The 17,450-nt window shown below is 40.2% G+C and overlaps 1 protein-coding gene across 2 annotated transcripts; it reads right to left on the bottom strand.

Moving 5' to 3' along the window:
• Positions 1-256: 256 nt before the first annotated feature.
• On the bottom strand, positions 257-13,471 carry LOC117863008 (short-chain dehydrogenase TIC 32, chloroplastic). 2 transcript variants are annotated; one of them, XM_034746576.2, is made up of 8 exons: positions 12,940-13,442; positions 12,431-12,662; positions 10,359-10,438; positions 6,235-6,388; positions 6,010-6,088; positions 3,602-3,686; positions 2,771-2,817; positions 257-926 (listed from the first exon to the last, which is right to left on the bottom strand). In XM_034746576.2, exons 1-8 carry the CDS (start codon positions 13,049-13,051, stop codon positions 768-770), a joined length of 948 nt encoding a protein of 315 aa, XP_034602467.1. In that variant the 5' UTR covers positions 13,052-13,442; the 3' UTR covers positions 257-767. The 2 variants fall into 2 exon arrangements, with proteins under 2 accessions (XP_034602467.1, XP_034602468.1); XM_034746577.2 differs by lacking the exon at positions 2,771-2,817 and having other exon boundaries at positions 12,940-13,471.
• Positions 13,472-17,450: the final 3,979 nt, after the last annotated feature.

Genomic DNA, 17,450 nt, shown 5'->3' with positions numbered 1-17,450 from the left:
ATGTCGTAAAATACGCTAATGACATCATTTATGTAAATAACAATAAAGATCATACGCTACCAGATTCAAAGCTAATCCCTAGAGTTTTCTTCGAAGTGGCTTATGGGATTCCATTCTTTATTATTTTCTCCACCAATGGCTGAAGCTGTTTAGGTATCACAGGATCATTTTCCAACGGTGAAGATGAATTGCCAATCAACAATTGCTGACCAAAAATTCCTGTTAAGTGTCTGAAAATACTAGGCCCCTTCAGCACTTGCTTAAAACCCTCAATAATTATTGCATATCTTGTAATGATAATAATTTATTGGTTACAACCCTCAGTAATTCTAGTCTAAATTCAGTTTACCTTGCAGATTATCGCAAGGAAAAGATGGCGTATGCTCATCGCAATATTTCCTAACATTTCTATCTCTGAATTTAAGTCCAATCATGATACATCCTGCACCATACTGATTGCTTTCATGAGGCAGTTCAACAACAATATGTACTACAACTGTTATTTTTTTACTGTATCTGGTATTATTAGTCGTCTTTACAGTAGTTCGATGGGCGAGGACAGTTCCCTGACCACTCACATATGGGGCTTCAGGTACACTTGACTGAAGAAGCCTTGCTGTTTCACAGCACCTAAATGTAGTTCCTTGACACACAGTTGCTAGGCACCGATTCGAACGCCAGACGATTGCAGACTTAACAGACTGAAACTGCGTGATGCTATTTGAGTAATCTCAAGAACGCGAAAACAACTACCTTCATAACTTGTATCAACGGAGTAGGCTCACACTGAAATCCCAGAGCCTTGTGGCCATTTCCCTGTTGGCTGCATGAGACTTTAGTTCAACAGCATTGCAATCAGCAAAGTACTTGCCAGTAATTCCAGCAACCTGAGGATGCAATGCCAAATAGCATACTGTAGCTGCTCCCTGCAAAATGATCAGTGCTAAGCACAAGCTGCATACGTTTGAACAGTAGCAGAATGTATATGAACTAATTGGCATATGAATGATATGGGATGTTTGCCATATGAACAACGTTGAAACTAATATAGTTGGATAATGTTGATGATCAGCAAAAAGTTATACAATACAGCTAGCCAGCTTTATTCAAAACAAGAGGTAGTTGCAGGTTCACCTTATTACCAGCACCATTTTACTTAGTGCAAAATAACATGTTCAATACTAGAAATACGGTAAAGCTAAAGGTTATTCAATTGTTTTGGAGCCGTCCAGCTGTCACTTGATTTTCGGACAACCAGAGCAACACCATAATCCACGTGGAGGAGCTTCTTCTCCAACTCCAGCATGGTCTCTGACGATATTATCACTCGGGATTCGGACGCAGAGACAAAGGGGAAGCGGGTTATATTATTTTTCTAAATGGTTATATTGTTTGTGGTGGCATGCATGAAACAACATGCACTTCATGCTGTGCTTATTTTAAACTTCATAGTGGTGGACAATATTTTACGATTAGTTACATAAGTTCATCATTTCTGTACTTCTCCATGATAAAACAACACATAGAGATCTTAACCATGCAAGAGAATAAAACATTTTAAGTTTTAATGTGCTTGAACACTAACTGTGAAACACAGCTCAACAAATAAAAAAATTCACAATTTGCATAACCTGATTCAACACTTTATAAAACAAGGATTTTTACAATGATTGGAAATCGTACGGTGGAAAGATAGGAAGTACCAAAAGAAAAGTATCAAGAAGTTCCAAATAGGTGGGACCAAGTACTAACAACGACGGGACCGGTACTAATTTAATTTAGTTTTTAATTAAATTCCTCGTATCAACGGTCATAAAAAATTAAAGAAAAAAGTAACTGGAAACACCCACTGGTACTTAACAATCATTGTAACAAATAAATATATAGTATCAACATTTTGAATTTTGTTAAAATATTTGCATATGCACTCAACAATTCAAAATTCTTCACAAAATTTATGAATGCTAAAATATTTGCATTTCTCAATACTTTAAGAAGGAAATTAAATGCAAATAAAGAGCAAAAAAGTATTAAGATTATTTCAGACAAGCAAAAATGATTACGAAACTCTAAATTATATGCATAGATAGATTTAAATATTTATGTTTGGTCTGTAGAGGTTGGTTGTTGAACTGTGGAGATGTGACCGTGTGGTTTTCATATATCTATATCATATCCTATTATAAGTGATTATTTGGTTATACTTTTCTTGTGTAGAATTAGAAATGAGCGGCGCAAAGTATATTTAGTGAACAATGTTCACTAGCAGCTTTCTTACGCTAAGAACCGCATGATAGTGTCCACCCTGCCCAGTAATGTGTTATTAGGAGATCATCTCCACATATATTGGCAGTAAACTATGCGAAGGTGAAGGTCGTTGTGGTAGCTGGAAGCTGGTGGAACAGGTTGACGCACAACTACAGAGCACAGTTGGTATTAGACAAAGGGCACCTTGTTGGCTGCTGCTGGAGCAGTTGTTGGAGACCTTATCTTGGTGCCCTTTTACTAGTGGCGATGTTGTATCCATAAATGGAGACCTTAGAAGATAATTTAAGATGGTAAGATTTAGGCCAAACAAACCAGTCCGATCTAATGAACAAACGTAACTAGAGTCTAGCGGCAGTAAGTATGGAAAGCTTTGGGGCAGATTATGACATCTATTGCCGGCACAGCCTTGCTGTTGCAGATACGTACTATACGTGAGTCCTATCTGAAAATAACAGAGTACCTTTTCTTTTCTCATAGAAATGGAATACGGATCCATACTTACTTGTTGGACATTTTTGAATACAAATTTACCAAGCCCAAAAACAATACCTGAAAAGAGGATACAGACCGAACACTATAAGTTTGAAGGCACCTGGACAAACTAGATAGGTGTAACTAATGAAATGATGTACTCCCTCTGTCCCCCACAAAAACGTAATTTTAGGATTTTTTAGGACAGATCAACAAGGATATAAATCCTTGCCCCTATTTATTAGCTACATTTGAAGCTAACTGACTGACGTATGTACATGCACACACCAAATAGGATAAAATGACTTGTTTCTGGGATAAATTTTGAATTCCAGAATAACTTGTTTTCTAGATCGGATGAAGTGCTACTCAATTTCAACATTTCTAGTTTTCTTAAAAAGTACATATAAAAAGCAATGCATTACTAGAAGAGAGAGTGGGTCCTACTAAAAAATATGGTAAGTTTTCTTTATGAAACACTTAAATTGGTATTGATTAGTTTCCAAAAATCTATCATCAAACAATATGCACCAAATAAAAAATATTTTGCTAATTTTCTCAAAAACTACTTTCTTTCATCATCTAAATTAGAGACTTGTAAAGTTGCAAATTAGATACTGTACAAAAGTTATTGATAATCTTGTTGTGACCTTAAAAAACTTGGCATTCGCAACGTAGCAATGCTTGCATTTCATGAATAAAAGAAAGGTAGGGTATGCAAATAGAACAATGGATTAATTACTTTATGCCCATCATAATTAAAGTTCCCATAAAAAAATGTACCATGATCAATCAAAATGTTAAAGAACAAAGTTGATTTATTTTGCATGTCACTGAATGTACTATTCCAATATATCTTTACCCTGTAGAAACCACCGGTGATGCAAAATGTTGGTGACTACAACTCCTGGATCAAGGGAGTTAACTACCACTTGTGCATTTTGTTCCTGCATCGGCAGTGATAAAGTAGTTAAGGAGTCAAACATACGTGAAACTTTTTGTTCATTAGTGTAGCAATTACAACTTTGCTAGGGGCATATTGTGGTTTTGGTGATTGAGTGATACCAAAGTTAATGGGACTAATAAGTTTATCAAGTAAATTCTTTAGTAGGTCACATGATTGCAATACAAGAAACGCCACCAAAGCTGGGACAAAGTCTGAATCAAATTAGCTAGATTATTCCCAAGAAAATGTACCTGTCGAATGATCCGATGCGATGCAAATTGTAAAACTCAAAGTATTGAAGATCACTCCACTATGTAAAGATTCAAGCAAAAATATACATGCAGGACAAAGAACACGCTGGGTGGCTGGAGCATTTCTGAATGATTATCCAGAGAAGAATATAATGTTAAAGGTAAACACCAGAATTAACAGCGCCACATCTAACAGCTAGTTGTGGATCTAGCCTATACACCGGATGTTCCAGGAATCATAAATTTCTATCTATCGGAGTTTCACTGGGGAGTTACATATAGTGTAGATTTTAGTTTCTGTGAATCATGTGAGAATGATGGATATTCCAGTAACTAGAGACGGCAACATGCCAAATCATCCAATATAATGTTCGCAACTGATGTATACCACTGGGTCATTTGGCATTTACAGGAAATTTGAGCTATTGCAATGACTGTTAGTTTCAGGGCTTGAGCTAGCCTATAAATACACTCCCTTGCATCCATTTAAAAGTGCTTGAGTCTAGTGAGATGCTCATATTCAATTGACAAGACCACCCATCCAAGGGCCAAAAGTGATCATTCAAGGCAATTAGCACAATAGTTAGCTGATTAATGCTAATTTAAACCTGGAGAGACTCATTGTAGCTAGGTGTTGCTAGCTACCTAGAGTGATCAACCTTCTAAGATTGATATGGTAGACACATTGGTGCCTTTGTGGATCATTGGAGATTTTCCAAACTCTTTGATGTGTGGACGAGCAGTGAGTGTTGTATATGGATTCATGCATGAAGGCTCTTACCATGGTGACTAAAGCTCCACCCTAATGGGAGATCATAGCACCATCCTAGGTGGTTTCGCTGACCAAAGCATAATCCTTAGTGGATTCCCTAATATGGACGGGTGATGGTCATTCTGATCATAAATACCGCAGGATAAACCCTTGCGATGAGTTTGTGCCCTCTTGCTCATTTCTTTGCCTATCAAATCTACATTTTTGTTTTTACCTCCTTGCAATCTAGTTTGGTGCCTTATACTTTTGTAGAATAGTTGCTAGGCTAGTACGATAGGTTTGGCAATAGATCACAAAACTCTTTTTGCAAGAGTAGCGACACAAGATAAATCATAGAGCACATCTAGATAGAAATTTTTAGCTTTATCTTGTGCGAAGTTTTTGTTAGAGTTAATAAAACATCCTGATTGTTGGCACGAAAACGCGCCGCGTCAAATACTTGAGCATTGAATGTGCAGCGCGTACTTGAGCATTGAATGTGCAGCGCGTGGAGGAGCTCCTTGCAACACCTCTGCACGGGCTGATCATACCGGTTCGCTGGGGCAGCCAACGATGGACCAACAAATGCTTACCCAGGAGGGACCCCGTCAGGGCAGGCGCATGCAAAGTTGCTCTAGGGCTGTCAGGCCACCTAGAGCACCCTCAATCAACGTAGAGACGAAGGAGGAACAGCAAATAGTAGATTGGAAAAGGTAGGGCAAAGGTAAAAGGTAAAAAAGATAAAAGATGTATTTTTGATCGATTGAATACCCTCAATCGGTTGTGGCCCTTTATATTTATAAGGAAGGGAGGTCTTACCCTATTAGGAGTCAAAACCCTTACAAATTATGTCAAAATACAACTCCTAACTCGGACAACACAGACCAAACCGGTCATGTCCAGTTTTCCTCGGTGCAAATCTTCCAGAGGTCATAACTCTCTCATCCAAACTCCAAATCGGACGTTCTACATATGCATTTTGATCTACTCGACGAGAAATACATAATGGTAAAGTCTAATTTGCATTTTGAGGACTTTGACCAAACCAGTCTGACCCGTTGGTAGACCAGTCTGGACAGGTCTGACCAGGTCTGCCTATTTTGGTCGTCAACACTGATTCATGTCATCCCTCTCTTAGGACATCCACACCGTCCTCTCAACCAGTTAAAGCGCAGGAGAGTCCTCAAAGTAATATTTTTTAAGGAAGAGTATTTGACTATTTGTAAAACCTCTCTATGCCTATGTTAATCACCAGACTTGTACCAAATTAAAAAGTATGTGCACCTTCATCATTTCAAAGATAAACAGGAAACTGCATGTACCTTCAATTGGTTAGATAGTTCGTTGGAGTGCAATATGTTGGCTAGCTTGGACTGGCAATAAGCAAAGAAGCCATTATAACTGTTACCAAAGACCAAACAAATTCAATTTACTGTCATGTGTCACACAGAAATATATAGTATTCTTCATCTGTGATCAAATAGCTGATACACATTTAAATAATTTGGCATCAATGAAACAAGAATGAAAGAGTTATGAAACAGTACCCGGACATATGATTTATCTTATCAAAACGAATTCCCTCTCTGTATGAGAATCTATGGCTTGCAGAAGCAACTATGACAATCCTTCCTTCCAGGCCAGTCTCTATAGCAGTAACTTTCATATTTTCATGTAAAAGATCGGTTAGTAGAAAATGACCTGCACAACAGTTCCAAATTGTAGGAATTACTTAATCTGCTTAAATTTTACAACAATAACAATTATGCATGGGTAATAAGATCAACAATTTTTCACATGTAACTTAGTTGAAGCACGGAGATGTTTGTATTCCTTTATGTCACACACATTCTACTTAGGCCATGTTTAGTTCCTTCAAACTTCCAACTTTGACACTATGCAAAAAGAAGATTCCCCATCACATCAAACTTGCGGTACATGTATGGAATACTAAATGTAGACGAAATCAAAAACTAATTGCACAGTTTTGTTGTACTTTACGAGACGAATCTTTTGAGCCTAATTAGTCAATATTTGGACAATAATTCACAAATACAAACGAAACGCTACAGTTGCGCATTTATGGCAAAATGCCAATTTTGCCACTCCCAAATTGGGAACTAAACAAGGCCTTAAAGACAATTCCCTATGTGCCGAGATGTCTAAAGCCTCAATTTTCTGAAAAGGGTGTTGATCCCTTCTACATGACTATTTGAGATTTCCAATGGCCTTATGTGCCATCTCCATTAGCTCCTATTCCGAAATTCACTGTTGTGTTAGGATTGATCTCTTTCCGGATTTAGTCCAACGGCCAAATCCGAGAAGGATCCCCAATCAGCGCCCTGATCGGGGGCGTCCCAACCATATATGGTTGGTGGGCCCCCGTCGCGCAGCGCCATATAAAGAGATGGCAGCCGGGGCACGCGAACCAACGTTCGCCGTGCCACCAAGCCATCGACACCCAAACCCTAGACCGATCTAGAGGGAGGCGCTGAGAGCGACGGGAAGCTCACTGCCACTGCCGCCACTCTCCTCACCGACGGACTGCGCTTCACTACGCACCTCTCCTACCCCGACAACGCCCAATGGCGTCCTCGACGACCACTTCACTCAAGACCGACGGTTAGTGTCTCTCTCTCTAGGATGTCACCGTGTAGATCTAGTACATCATGTTGTTTATCTAAATCAAGTAGTAGACCCGCTAGATTAGCACCTAGAAGTTCCTGTTAAGTCTATCATGTTGGACCTCACAAGCTTCGCAGGCATGTTCCCGGAATGTTGGGAAACAAGGAACGGGAATGTGGGACGTTGTATGCTACTTTGAGAAACTATGGTACGATGGGGATATATATACCTCTTCAGTATGTTCCTATGGGAGATGGAACACGTACCAAGTATGATTGGAACGATGTTCCTGGAACAAGGAACGTGTTCCAGATTATTTGAGTCGAGCGAAAAGAATTAACAAACGTTCATAATCAAATTCTAGTTAGATGGTAGTCTAGATGGCTACTAAATTACTAGAATAAGAAATCTTTGGAGGCTTGGACATGAAGCTTTGATTCGTTGGACTGCAAGGTGTTGCTGTAGTATTCTTCCAGTCTCCTACTGCTGTTCATGTTCCAGCTGTAGCGGATCACGTTCCACCAGCTTTCGGCATGATGTTTCCGGCCGTCCCCATTCCTCGTTCCAGGACGAAGTCCTCGGAACGTGGAACATGGACAGGCTGCTAAGGTTTCACCCTAGAGCTGTCTGAGGAAGGACAAGCTAAGGTACGCCCTAGGATCCAGACGGACAAGAACATACTCCGTAAAATATTCTTCCTTAATCGCAATCAATATGCCTCCACTCCTTAAGTCGTGATAAGGCCCTAACAAATGGTAGCTAGTCACAGCTATGTCTAAAGAATGGGATACATATGTAACCTCAACACCTCCAGTAATCGTAACAAACTGGCAAAGCAAGCAAATTCTTAACTATCTGTTGATTGCTGAGATCATGTGAAGATGTGGTTGGATATATTAGATTGGCTGGTGCCAGCACATGGCATAGGTGCAGCTCCACAATTGCTAGTACTGCAACTTGTTGTGCTAGACTCGCTAAAGCTAGTACCCCAGTACTACGTGTTCAGAACTAAGCCATACCAACCTTCTAGAAGGAAGTGTTATAAGAATCTGCTGCTGCAAGGACTAACAAAAGAGGATGTCGACACAATATTATTGATTCTTGATTCACAAACTATTACTCTCTTCTTGGCAATTGCCAAACTATACTAACCCTACTTACAAGTGGGGTCCACTTGTATGGCTCCCCTGTGCTCTTGTTCTTCTTCTCACCCTCTTTCACCACCCTTTATCTCCTCCAGCGACGTTTACATAGTTGAGGAGCATGCACTAGAATTATGTTGTAGACAAGATCAATCCGTACCTACTTTGGATCTGGCCCTCCTCAGTTGGGATGTCCACCGTTAGTGTGTGGATTGGGACATTCTGGCTAGAGCTCGCACTAGGATATGGGTATAGGCAGGACTTCAATCTATACTTCTTTTCATCTGGCGAGGGCTTTGCTTGTTGTGATTGTCTTCTAGTTGTGCTTCCATTTGGTTCGATTTGGCTTCAGTTTAGTAGAAATAGTGATGATGTAATATCTCAGCCCAATATCTCATAGTAATAGTGTTATGGTTGGCATCCCATACAGGAGGCGCAGGCAGCAGGCCCAGGCGCCACAGGGGGAGTAGCCCAGTTAGTTAGAGTCTTATACAGATAAGCTAGAGTTGGTTTAGGCCTTTGTTTGGCCAAGGAGTAATCAGTTAGGATTCTCTTTTAGGGGTGATATATAAACTCAATTGTACTAGGAGATTAATCAAGCAATAATATTAAAAGGGTATTGTTGCCCAGCTTCCCTCGTCTCTCTCGCCTCCTAGCTGACGCCATGCACACAGCACAGTGCCTCCCCGTCACCCCTGCTTCAAGCCCAAACCTCCTGTCACCCATCGCTACTTCCTACGCAATAGGCCACACCCTACCAAATAGTGGTTGTTATTGCTCCATGTGGCCCAATTATTGTTGTAGTATGGTGGTTTTAATGTCACCTTGTAAGTTTAGAGGTGGTGAGAGCACGCTTATATTCACTGTCTCTCCAAACATTACATATGTGGGTCAACTGTTTTACACGAAGAGAGATGCTATGTGTATGCAGACTCGTTCTGCATTAGGAGCTGGGACGTAAACAGACTTTGTACACGAGTTACAGCTGAGCAACTAAAGGTTACCAGATAGGAGGTCAAATCGATGAAATAAACCCTTTATCAACAAAATGAAATAAAGTATCTCTCTTCTTCCTTCCTTCTCCATTACATCACACAAAGAGGGTCATAAGAGATTATGAGATGAGCTCCCAGGCAGGTTCTACAATACTCGGTCTGGCAGTGCTCTTCTGGCATTGTGGTTCTTCGTGGAGGAGATCTGCGTCCTATACCTTATTTCCATTTACTCTTAAATTTAGATTAATTTTTTTTATTTCACATGTCCAGCCATTCATTTGCGAAGAGAGAAAGGGGGAGGGGGGCAAGGGAGGGAGGGAGCAGAAAAGGAGATGGAATCAAGAATGGAAAAAGTTGACAAGTAGGTCCCACTAATATAGAAAATGGAGAAAGAAGATTTTAGGGTTTATGATATGCGGAAGCTAGGGAAATAGTATATTTTCTAGTGCCACATAACAGTTATTTTGTTTTTAGGTGATGGCAGTGGAATGATTAAATTGTAGTGGAACTACTTATTTTTTCAGTGCCGAATTGAGGATTTGGATATCTTTCAGTGTCACGCACAGAATTAATTTTCTCATTTTACTTTGAGCCTTCAAGTAGTTGAAAATTTGAAATTGTAGAAATTGAGAAAATATTAGGTCTACAAGACTATATCGTGCATTGGAGTAAGTCCACTAAAGTCTATCCTCTTGTCAACCCTTCCACTTAACTACATGTACGTGTTTGGACTTAAGTGAACACACGATGGAGGAGATAACAAGATCCCCACCTTCTAATCGGGCCACCCTATTAAATTCAACACGCATTGCATCTAATAATTTCCTTACAAAATTTGCATAAAATTTATTTTGGTTTCTTTAATTTGTGTCTTTTCAAGACAAAGGGCAATTTATGAGAGTCGCATACCGAGATGATTTGTTGCAAATTGCAGCTCAATGCCATCTTCTGAAAGCGAGAAAGGCACATAGGAAATCCCTGCATTATTACTTCAAAAAGAATATAGAGAAATCAATGCCCCTTACATGATACAAAATTAATTAATGTATGATAGAAAAAGATAGGAGGAACCCGGCTTTTGGGGAAAATCCAATTATCATGACTTATCGGTATATGCATGTAAACCCTCCAAGAAATTTTGTCCTGATAAGCTCAACCAAGCTATTTAAACTGAGGAGGTAGTTGATCTCATATTTTGAATCTTCCCTAGCAAGTTGTATTCATTAAAAAGTTATGGAGATTGCATTAATGAGAGTGTAAAGCTTTTCCTACATTTAAGAAGAGTACGTTGTAAAGAACTAATATTGGACTAGTGGAACTGTAGCACGTTAGCTAGAGCAACAGGGTACGGACATGGGCGGGGCATGGGAACAATGGATATGAAGAACATGCTTGAGAAATTCATTCAAAATGTTGTGAATCAATTCACCCAAGTAGAAAGATCCATTCGCAACCTGTAAATCAATCTATGCAAGTGGAACATTCCATGTTCCACACAGAAGAATTGTTGGGTAACATGGTTAACGAGAAACGATGTTGTTTTCAACAAAAGCCAACCAAAAACTTTTTTTAGGTCCAGAGGATGCCATGCTACCGGTGTACCCTGATTATGAGGACTACCAAACACCAATTCCAAGCAGAACGGACCTTGCAGGGCACGAAGACTACTCGAGGAATGATATGAGGATATCTTGAAGACAAGAGTTAGAGTCCAACTAAAATAGCATATTTGGCTTTGCAAGATAAGCAGCAGCAACAACAACAACATAGCCTTTCATTGGGGTAGGCTAGAGTTGAAACCCAACAAGAGCCACAAATCAGGATTCGGGCACATGAATAACTATTTTCCAAGCACTCCTATCATATATAGTATCATATATAGTTTAGGTATCCCTATGTTGTCATCTTCAAATCCTTAGCCTAAAACCACTTTGTAACCTACATCCATCATGCAGCTCGCCAAGATAATACATATACAGCTCCCAATTAGATGATGGGCTTTTACCTGACCTTGAGGTTCGAACTAGTATAAACCATTGTATCCATGTGTTCAACTGTGATTGCTCTTTGCCAAATATGGGGTTCTTGATGAATAAAATATCTACCGACCCAAGGCGTCGACAAGTTCTATAGAAAGAAACATACTGGCTCCGGTTGTAGGCTCACTTACAGCTAAGTGAAAAACCAAGAGCCGATTGTCTTTGCCTCTCATGAATAGCCTTTTAGATTACGAATTTGTTATTGAGTTGGACTTTTGTTTGCATGAACCTTTTCTTATCCATTATGTACAAAAAGATCCCGTGACAAGAACAATCCATTTTGACCATTCCAACCACCAAGTACACATTCTATTGTCTGGCGTTGTAGGATGAAATCTTCCCCTCTCGGTCTCTCTCCCGAAGACCAGTCAGGTTGCTGCTTGTGTTTTCATCATATTATGCAGGATGAATCCTAACAATACAAGTCATGACATGTGCACCACCAAGCAGGGGCGGATCTAGCGGTGGGGCGGGCGGGGCTCAAGCCCCCCTACCGCCGCTTGGACAATGAAGCTCCCCTAAGTCCCTCCATGATTTTTAGGAAGAACGAGAAGAAGAGATGGGAGGAAAGGAGGAGAAAGAAGAGGGAGCCCCTCCTAGGCTCACGGGCCGCATCCGCCACTGCCATCACAGGTGAAGGAGCTTCAAAACTGTGTGTAGCTTTTGTTCTAGCCCGAAGGTAGTGGAGGACTGTCTAGCAGTGGAGTTTTTTCTTGTTTGTTGCATTGAGTTGATCTGTCTCCGAACTGCGTTTGGAGATTTGTGTATAAACTGGTAACCCCAGTACACGTGCTTTGAATAAAAGCAGGGCCAAACGGTCTTTGGTAAAAAAAATGAAGCAATTTGGTTGTTGGGAAGTTAACTAGGCAGACACCAATACCTTAATAGATGCTCATAAATGCAATCATAAAATTTGTGAAGATTAAACAGGAGTATGCTTACACCAGAATGTTGAGCGGGAGATTAAGCGCTTTGAAGTTGTTCGCGAATCTTCTCACAGATGACATTGAGCTGAGGTCAAGTTCCATGATGTCAATCTTGGTTGTTGGAGCCTGTCTCTCAATCTCTTCCTTCACGCGCGCACCACTTGACGGGTTCCTCACCGCCATCACTACGTGCACACCTCGAAGTGCTAGAACCCGGCAGGTTTCTGCTCCGATCCCATGAGACCCACCTACAACCAAAAAAAAACACTCTTATCAACATAAGATCATTGCCACCATCTTTCTAGACCAGCCCGGGTACATTCCTCCTGATGGCGTGGTGAAGTCACTGGATACGATTTCAACATCAAGATTCAAATCCTTGTACTAACAACCACTAAAATTTAGCAACAAATCAAAACTTACACTACTGGGACAACTAATTAACAAACCAATGGATCACAAATCAAGAATCACAAAGTCAAACTGAAAGCACGATCGAGTTAACATGATGGTTGATCGAGTAACCTGTGACGATGGCAACCAGACCGGAGCCATCGATGCCGGAGGTGACCTCCTCGGCGCTGGACGACGACGAGAACCCTGAAGGGCTCCTCCTCCGCTTCAGTGGGCTAAACATTTCTCTCCGAGCCTACGAACTCGCTCGTATATGGTCATGATGGGATCGATGGTAGCTTAATATACAAAACATAGCCGTGGTGAGGCGGACCGCTTGACTATCAGAAAATTCTCTTGCCATAATTGAGCTCAAAGTCTACGGATTAGCTGTAGTTAATGAAGATAAGGTCAACTGATCAGACTGTAATGTGTTCCACGCTTATGCTAATAAACAGGTTATGCATGGAGCACGCTTATGCTAATATACAGTGAGGTGGACCTTTGGGCATTGCACATGTATTCACTTATTTTTTCCTGACCGCACTAAAAAGGTGGATGCTATTGCTATATAGTAGCAAGCATCGTTATGCAAGGCAAACCTCCTCAGTGAACAATTTAAACCAACCAAGAGAACCAAACATTATCCACGTCCGCCGAAGGTTCAAAACTTGAAAAGTGGACTCATTTTAATGTTTGGTATTTCGATTGCATTTGAGTCTAAAAAAAACATGATTTGGCCTGTGTCTGACCAAGATATTTAGTTCGATAAATCTAGTTATCGACGGTGTGTGTCATATTTTGGGACATAACAAATTGTGCATGCTTATCTCATCTAAAAAGAATTACGAAACATGCTTATCTACAGAATCAAGAAGATCTAGTCAACGGTGCTTCGATGCCTCATCAGCTCTAGCTGGAAGAAAAACGGTCGAGAACTTCAGCTGAAGTGGGTATGGTATTATATTATAATCAAGGGGTGCAGATTTATCTTACGAGGCAACGACATATATGAGTTGTATTAATCTCGTGGCATCACATGTTTATTCCGGTAACATGACTCAGCAAAGAATACAGGCAGGCATATGCCATCTCCAACTGCCATACTCGAGTAGTAACACTTAAGTACTCTGATTGTCTGATTGATAAAAATGGAATGATTTGTTACTGTAACGGTGTAACCCCCCGACCTCAGATTCCATTAGGATGCCCATAATGCTGTTGAAAAGTAGTCTATAAGGATTAAAATACCACTTTAAGGTAGCTGAACCAATACGCGGCACATCTATGCAGCATTGAGCATTCCATAGTTACAGCTAGCCATAAAAGTGATGTCAATCTCCACTGTCTTGTGCTCCTTCCTGAGCCATTGCTGGTACATACCCCCACCAACAGAGCATCGGCCAAGGGAAGGCCAGCCACTATAGATCCTGGCACCACGGGATTGGGGAGGGCCACCATGGTTTCCGCCGATGGCGTTGCCGCCCCACCCACACCTCTGCGCCTCCCCTTGCTGTCAAGCTCGGTGAAGATGAAGCACAGGGAGGTCACCGTTCACCGCAACCCGTTGTGGCTGTCAGGGAGGTCATCACCAGTCGCCGGATATGGTAACGGAGATGACAAATTGGAGGCTCGGTAATCCACCAGCGCGGGCCTTGCCTTCATCATCCGCCTACTGTTGCCGTGACCCCTCCCACTCCCAAGCGCTACAATTTGGTAGAGGAAAGAAGGATGGGCTGAGATGGAGAGGGAGCAATGTAGGTGGGCAAGCGAAGAATGGATGGAGAAAGAGGAAGCGATGGTTATTATTGAGTTCGGAATTGTTTTTAACAATTGCAGGCTCCACCACTGTTGGTTGCTTTATTTTGGGCTAAATATTATGAAGTTTGCAGTGACTATAGCCCTCTGTCATAGGTCCATCCACTGTTAGGGACTACTTTGGCAATATACATCGTGGTTGCCCTTATGTCTCCCCCATGTCTGCATGCCTGTATAGTAGGTACCTTAACATTTTGTCATTTTTCCTTCGTGTAACAAGATTACCTAGTGGTACATCTCTGAGCATTAATTTTGCAGCCATGATTAACGCTGACTTGTAAAACTATATGCACAAATTTTCTTATAGCCCAGCTCCATGTGGGATGGACCTGCACATATGTGGCAAACCTTACACTTCTACTGTAGCTTCATGTAAAAAATTTAGCATGTGTATATGCTTACTTGGAGTGATATATCTTAGAAACCAACCAATCTATATTACCAAGCAACAAGGTGCGACGCTAGAACACTTAGGCCACATGGATTGAGATCAATGTACTAGTGGCCATCATTATAGTTAGTCTAAAGTCACTTGATCCATCATAAGTAGTTAACTACACCTCTCATAGAAATCTTGCGACATGTTATACACTACTAGTCTACTATACAGAAATACTAAAATTAGACGACTTGCTTGCTATGAAACTCTTAGAATGAAAGATAAATATTGTTTCATGGTTGGTAACGCCAACCATGTGAGATAGTTTATCCATTACAATCTATTTGCCATACTTATCTTTGAAAGTTTGGAATGTCACCGAGGCAAAAATCTGAGTATTTTTCGCGGTTATTTTCTAGAACCAGGAGGACAAGTAGAGGAGGACGAGCTAGAGATGTAAGGATGCATAAACTAGAGTTGCTACTGCCGCTGCCACTGGCACTGCCACAACCGTTGCTCTTGCCGCCGCATAGACTAGAGTTGCTGTAAGGATGCATAAACCACCCTAGGAGACCTGTCATTTCCAACAAATCATCCTGCAGTACTGCCATCAAATTCGACAAGCCGTTCCATTTCTGCCAAAAGAAAATGGCATCATCTCATCGATCTGTTATGCAGTTATTCTAATTAATGTCGTGAAACAGTAGCATATGGGCCTTAGTGACTTACTACCCATTGGAAATGAGTCTGTGTTGTGCGGTATTAGTACGACCTAACCAGGATGTGGCATTCCTTATGCAAAAACACCTTTTCTTGCGAGTAAACTAAATCAAAGTTGGCACGGATGACGGGATGAGTTTACTTATGTTTTACAGTTGATATTCATGTGTATTTCATTGTTGAGTTCCACTTCACCACATTTTGGGAGTTTACAAATTGTACATAATTATCTCTTATTAGAATGAAAAAAGATGATTTAGTCCAAAGCTTCGATCCCTCATTATAGCTGTCTAACTGGAAGTGGAATGAAAATCTTAAAAGATGATGTAGTAATATATACTAGGGTAATTTCAAAAATAAACCCTCCTAGCTAGCTATGGTTTTTAAAAGTTTCCATATCCCTCCCGTAATGTTAACCATCTAATATTTTTTTGGATTAGGCTTCAAGTCTGGCACCAGGGACAGTACATCTCAGGTGTTATGGAAATCACATGGATCACATGAGAATAGTGTATTGTCCTCTCCTTCTCCGTCTCAGCGCAATGCATCATCATTGGCTCATTACAGCAAAGGTTCAAATGCTTCCACCTCTAAATTGAAATTGTAGAGATCTAGATTATAAGGATAATATTATTAGTAAAAGCTCGATCGGATACGAATACGAATTATAAAACAAAAGGTAAATGAAAGGGAAAAAAAGAAAAGGGATATTTAGTAAACTGACATCCCCAACAGCGCGACGTGGTCACGGTCACGATACCAGTCACTGTTGAGTTGATGATCGGTATTTAGTACTGCTGGTAGCGGGTGGGCACCTGATACTAAAGGGGGATTACTGACCGCTACTAGAGGTTGGTTGTCCAGCAGTGATGAAGCACCCGAAGTCATGTTGGACATTCAATATTGTGAGTATGGAATTTAAAAATCACTAAAGTCAGAGGTTGTGGACTGTAACAAATTGAAGTATAGGGGGTTCTAATAATGCTATAGCTTTCAGGGCTTTTTGTACTTTTCCCTATATATTATATCTAATGCTACAAGAAAGGGGGCAACACATCAGTGTTCATATAAATCTGTTGGATGAGATGGCTTGTTCCAAGAGTAATTGAGTAAAGTAAATCTTTGTCACACCAATCTGCAGTAAAACACAGTTCACAATCCTAGGTTATTATTGGTTTTCAATTCCTACTCTACATATCCATTTCATCGTTTGATAAATGTGAATCTTTATAAATAATGGATCAGGAGCGCCAACAACTGGTGTTTCTCCAATAAGATTGTCACACCCTAAAATTTTTGAATTTCAAGATGTGATTAAAAAGAAATAAATAAACAATGATTTTCTTATAATTTTAATTTTTTTTCCAATATTTAATTTTTTTCTTTACAGGAAATTTACTCTAGGAAAATAATTGTTTATTTTTCAGAATTAAATAATGTGTTCTGTGTCTGTGCATTCATGCCGATGCATCTTGGTTTTTATTGAGTACAAAAGATTTTAAAATGTGCCTAGACCATGATCAAGTCCTTTTGAGAATTTTCCATCTTTTTCTAGAATTTATTCTCATTTTTCTGAGAGTCAAATCTATTTATTAGAAGGCTATAGCTTCTTTTTCATCGGTCCCAGGTATTTTATTTGGACTCCTTGTGCCCCAAACTATCTCTGGGATTTTTCCTAGAATTTTTGGGATTTTCAGAGTATTTTTCGAGACTTAAATGAATTATC

This window comes from Setaria viridis, chromosome 7 (genome assembly GCF_005286985.2).
Source record: "Setaria viridis chromosome 7, Setaria_viridis_v4.0, whole genome shotgun sequence".
Classification (NCBI taxonomy): domain Eukaryota; kingdom Viridiplantae; phylum Streptophyta; class Magnoliopsida; order Poales; family Poaceae; genus Setaria; species Setaria viridis.
The sequence above is the reverse complement of the archived record's forward strand: the minus strand, read 5'-3'. Positions and strand labels throughout refer to the sequence as shown.

Coding starts and splice junctions, on each gene's coding strand:
- LOC117863008 (XM_034746576.2), bottom strand. CDS start 13,051: ATGTTTAGCCCACTGAAGCGGAGGAGGAGCCCTTCAGGGTTCTCGTCG. Junction 12,663..12,939: donor TCTGGTTGCCATCGTCACAG/GTTACTCGATCA, acceptor TTTTGGTTGTAG/GTGGGTCTCATGGGATCGGA. Junction 6,389..10,358: donor ATTTGCAACAAATCATCTCG/GTATGCGACTCT, acceptor ACTGTTGTGCAG/GTCATTTTCTACTAACCGAT.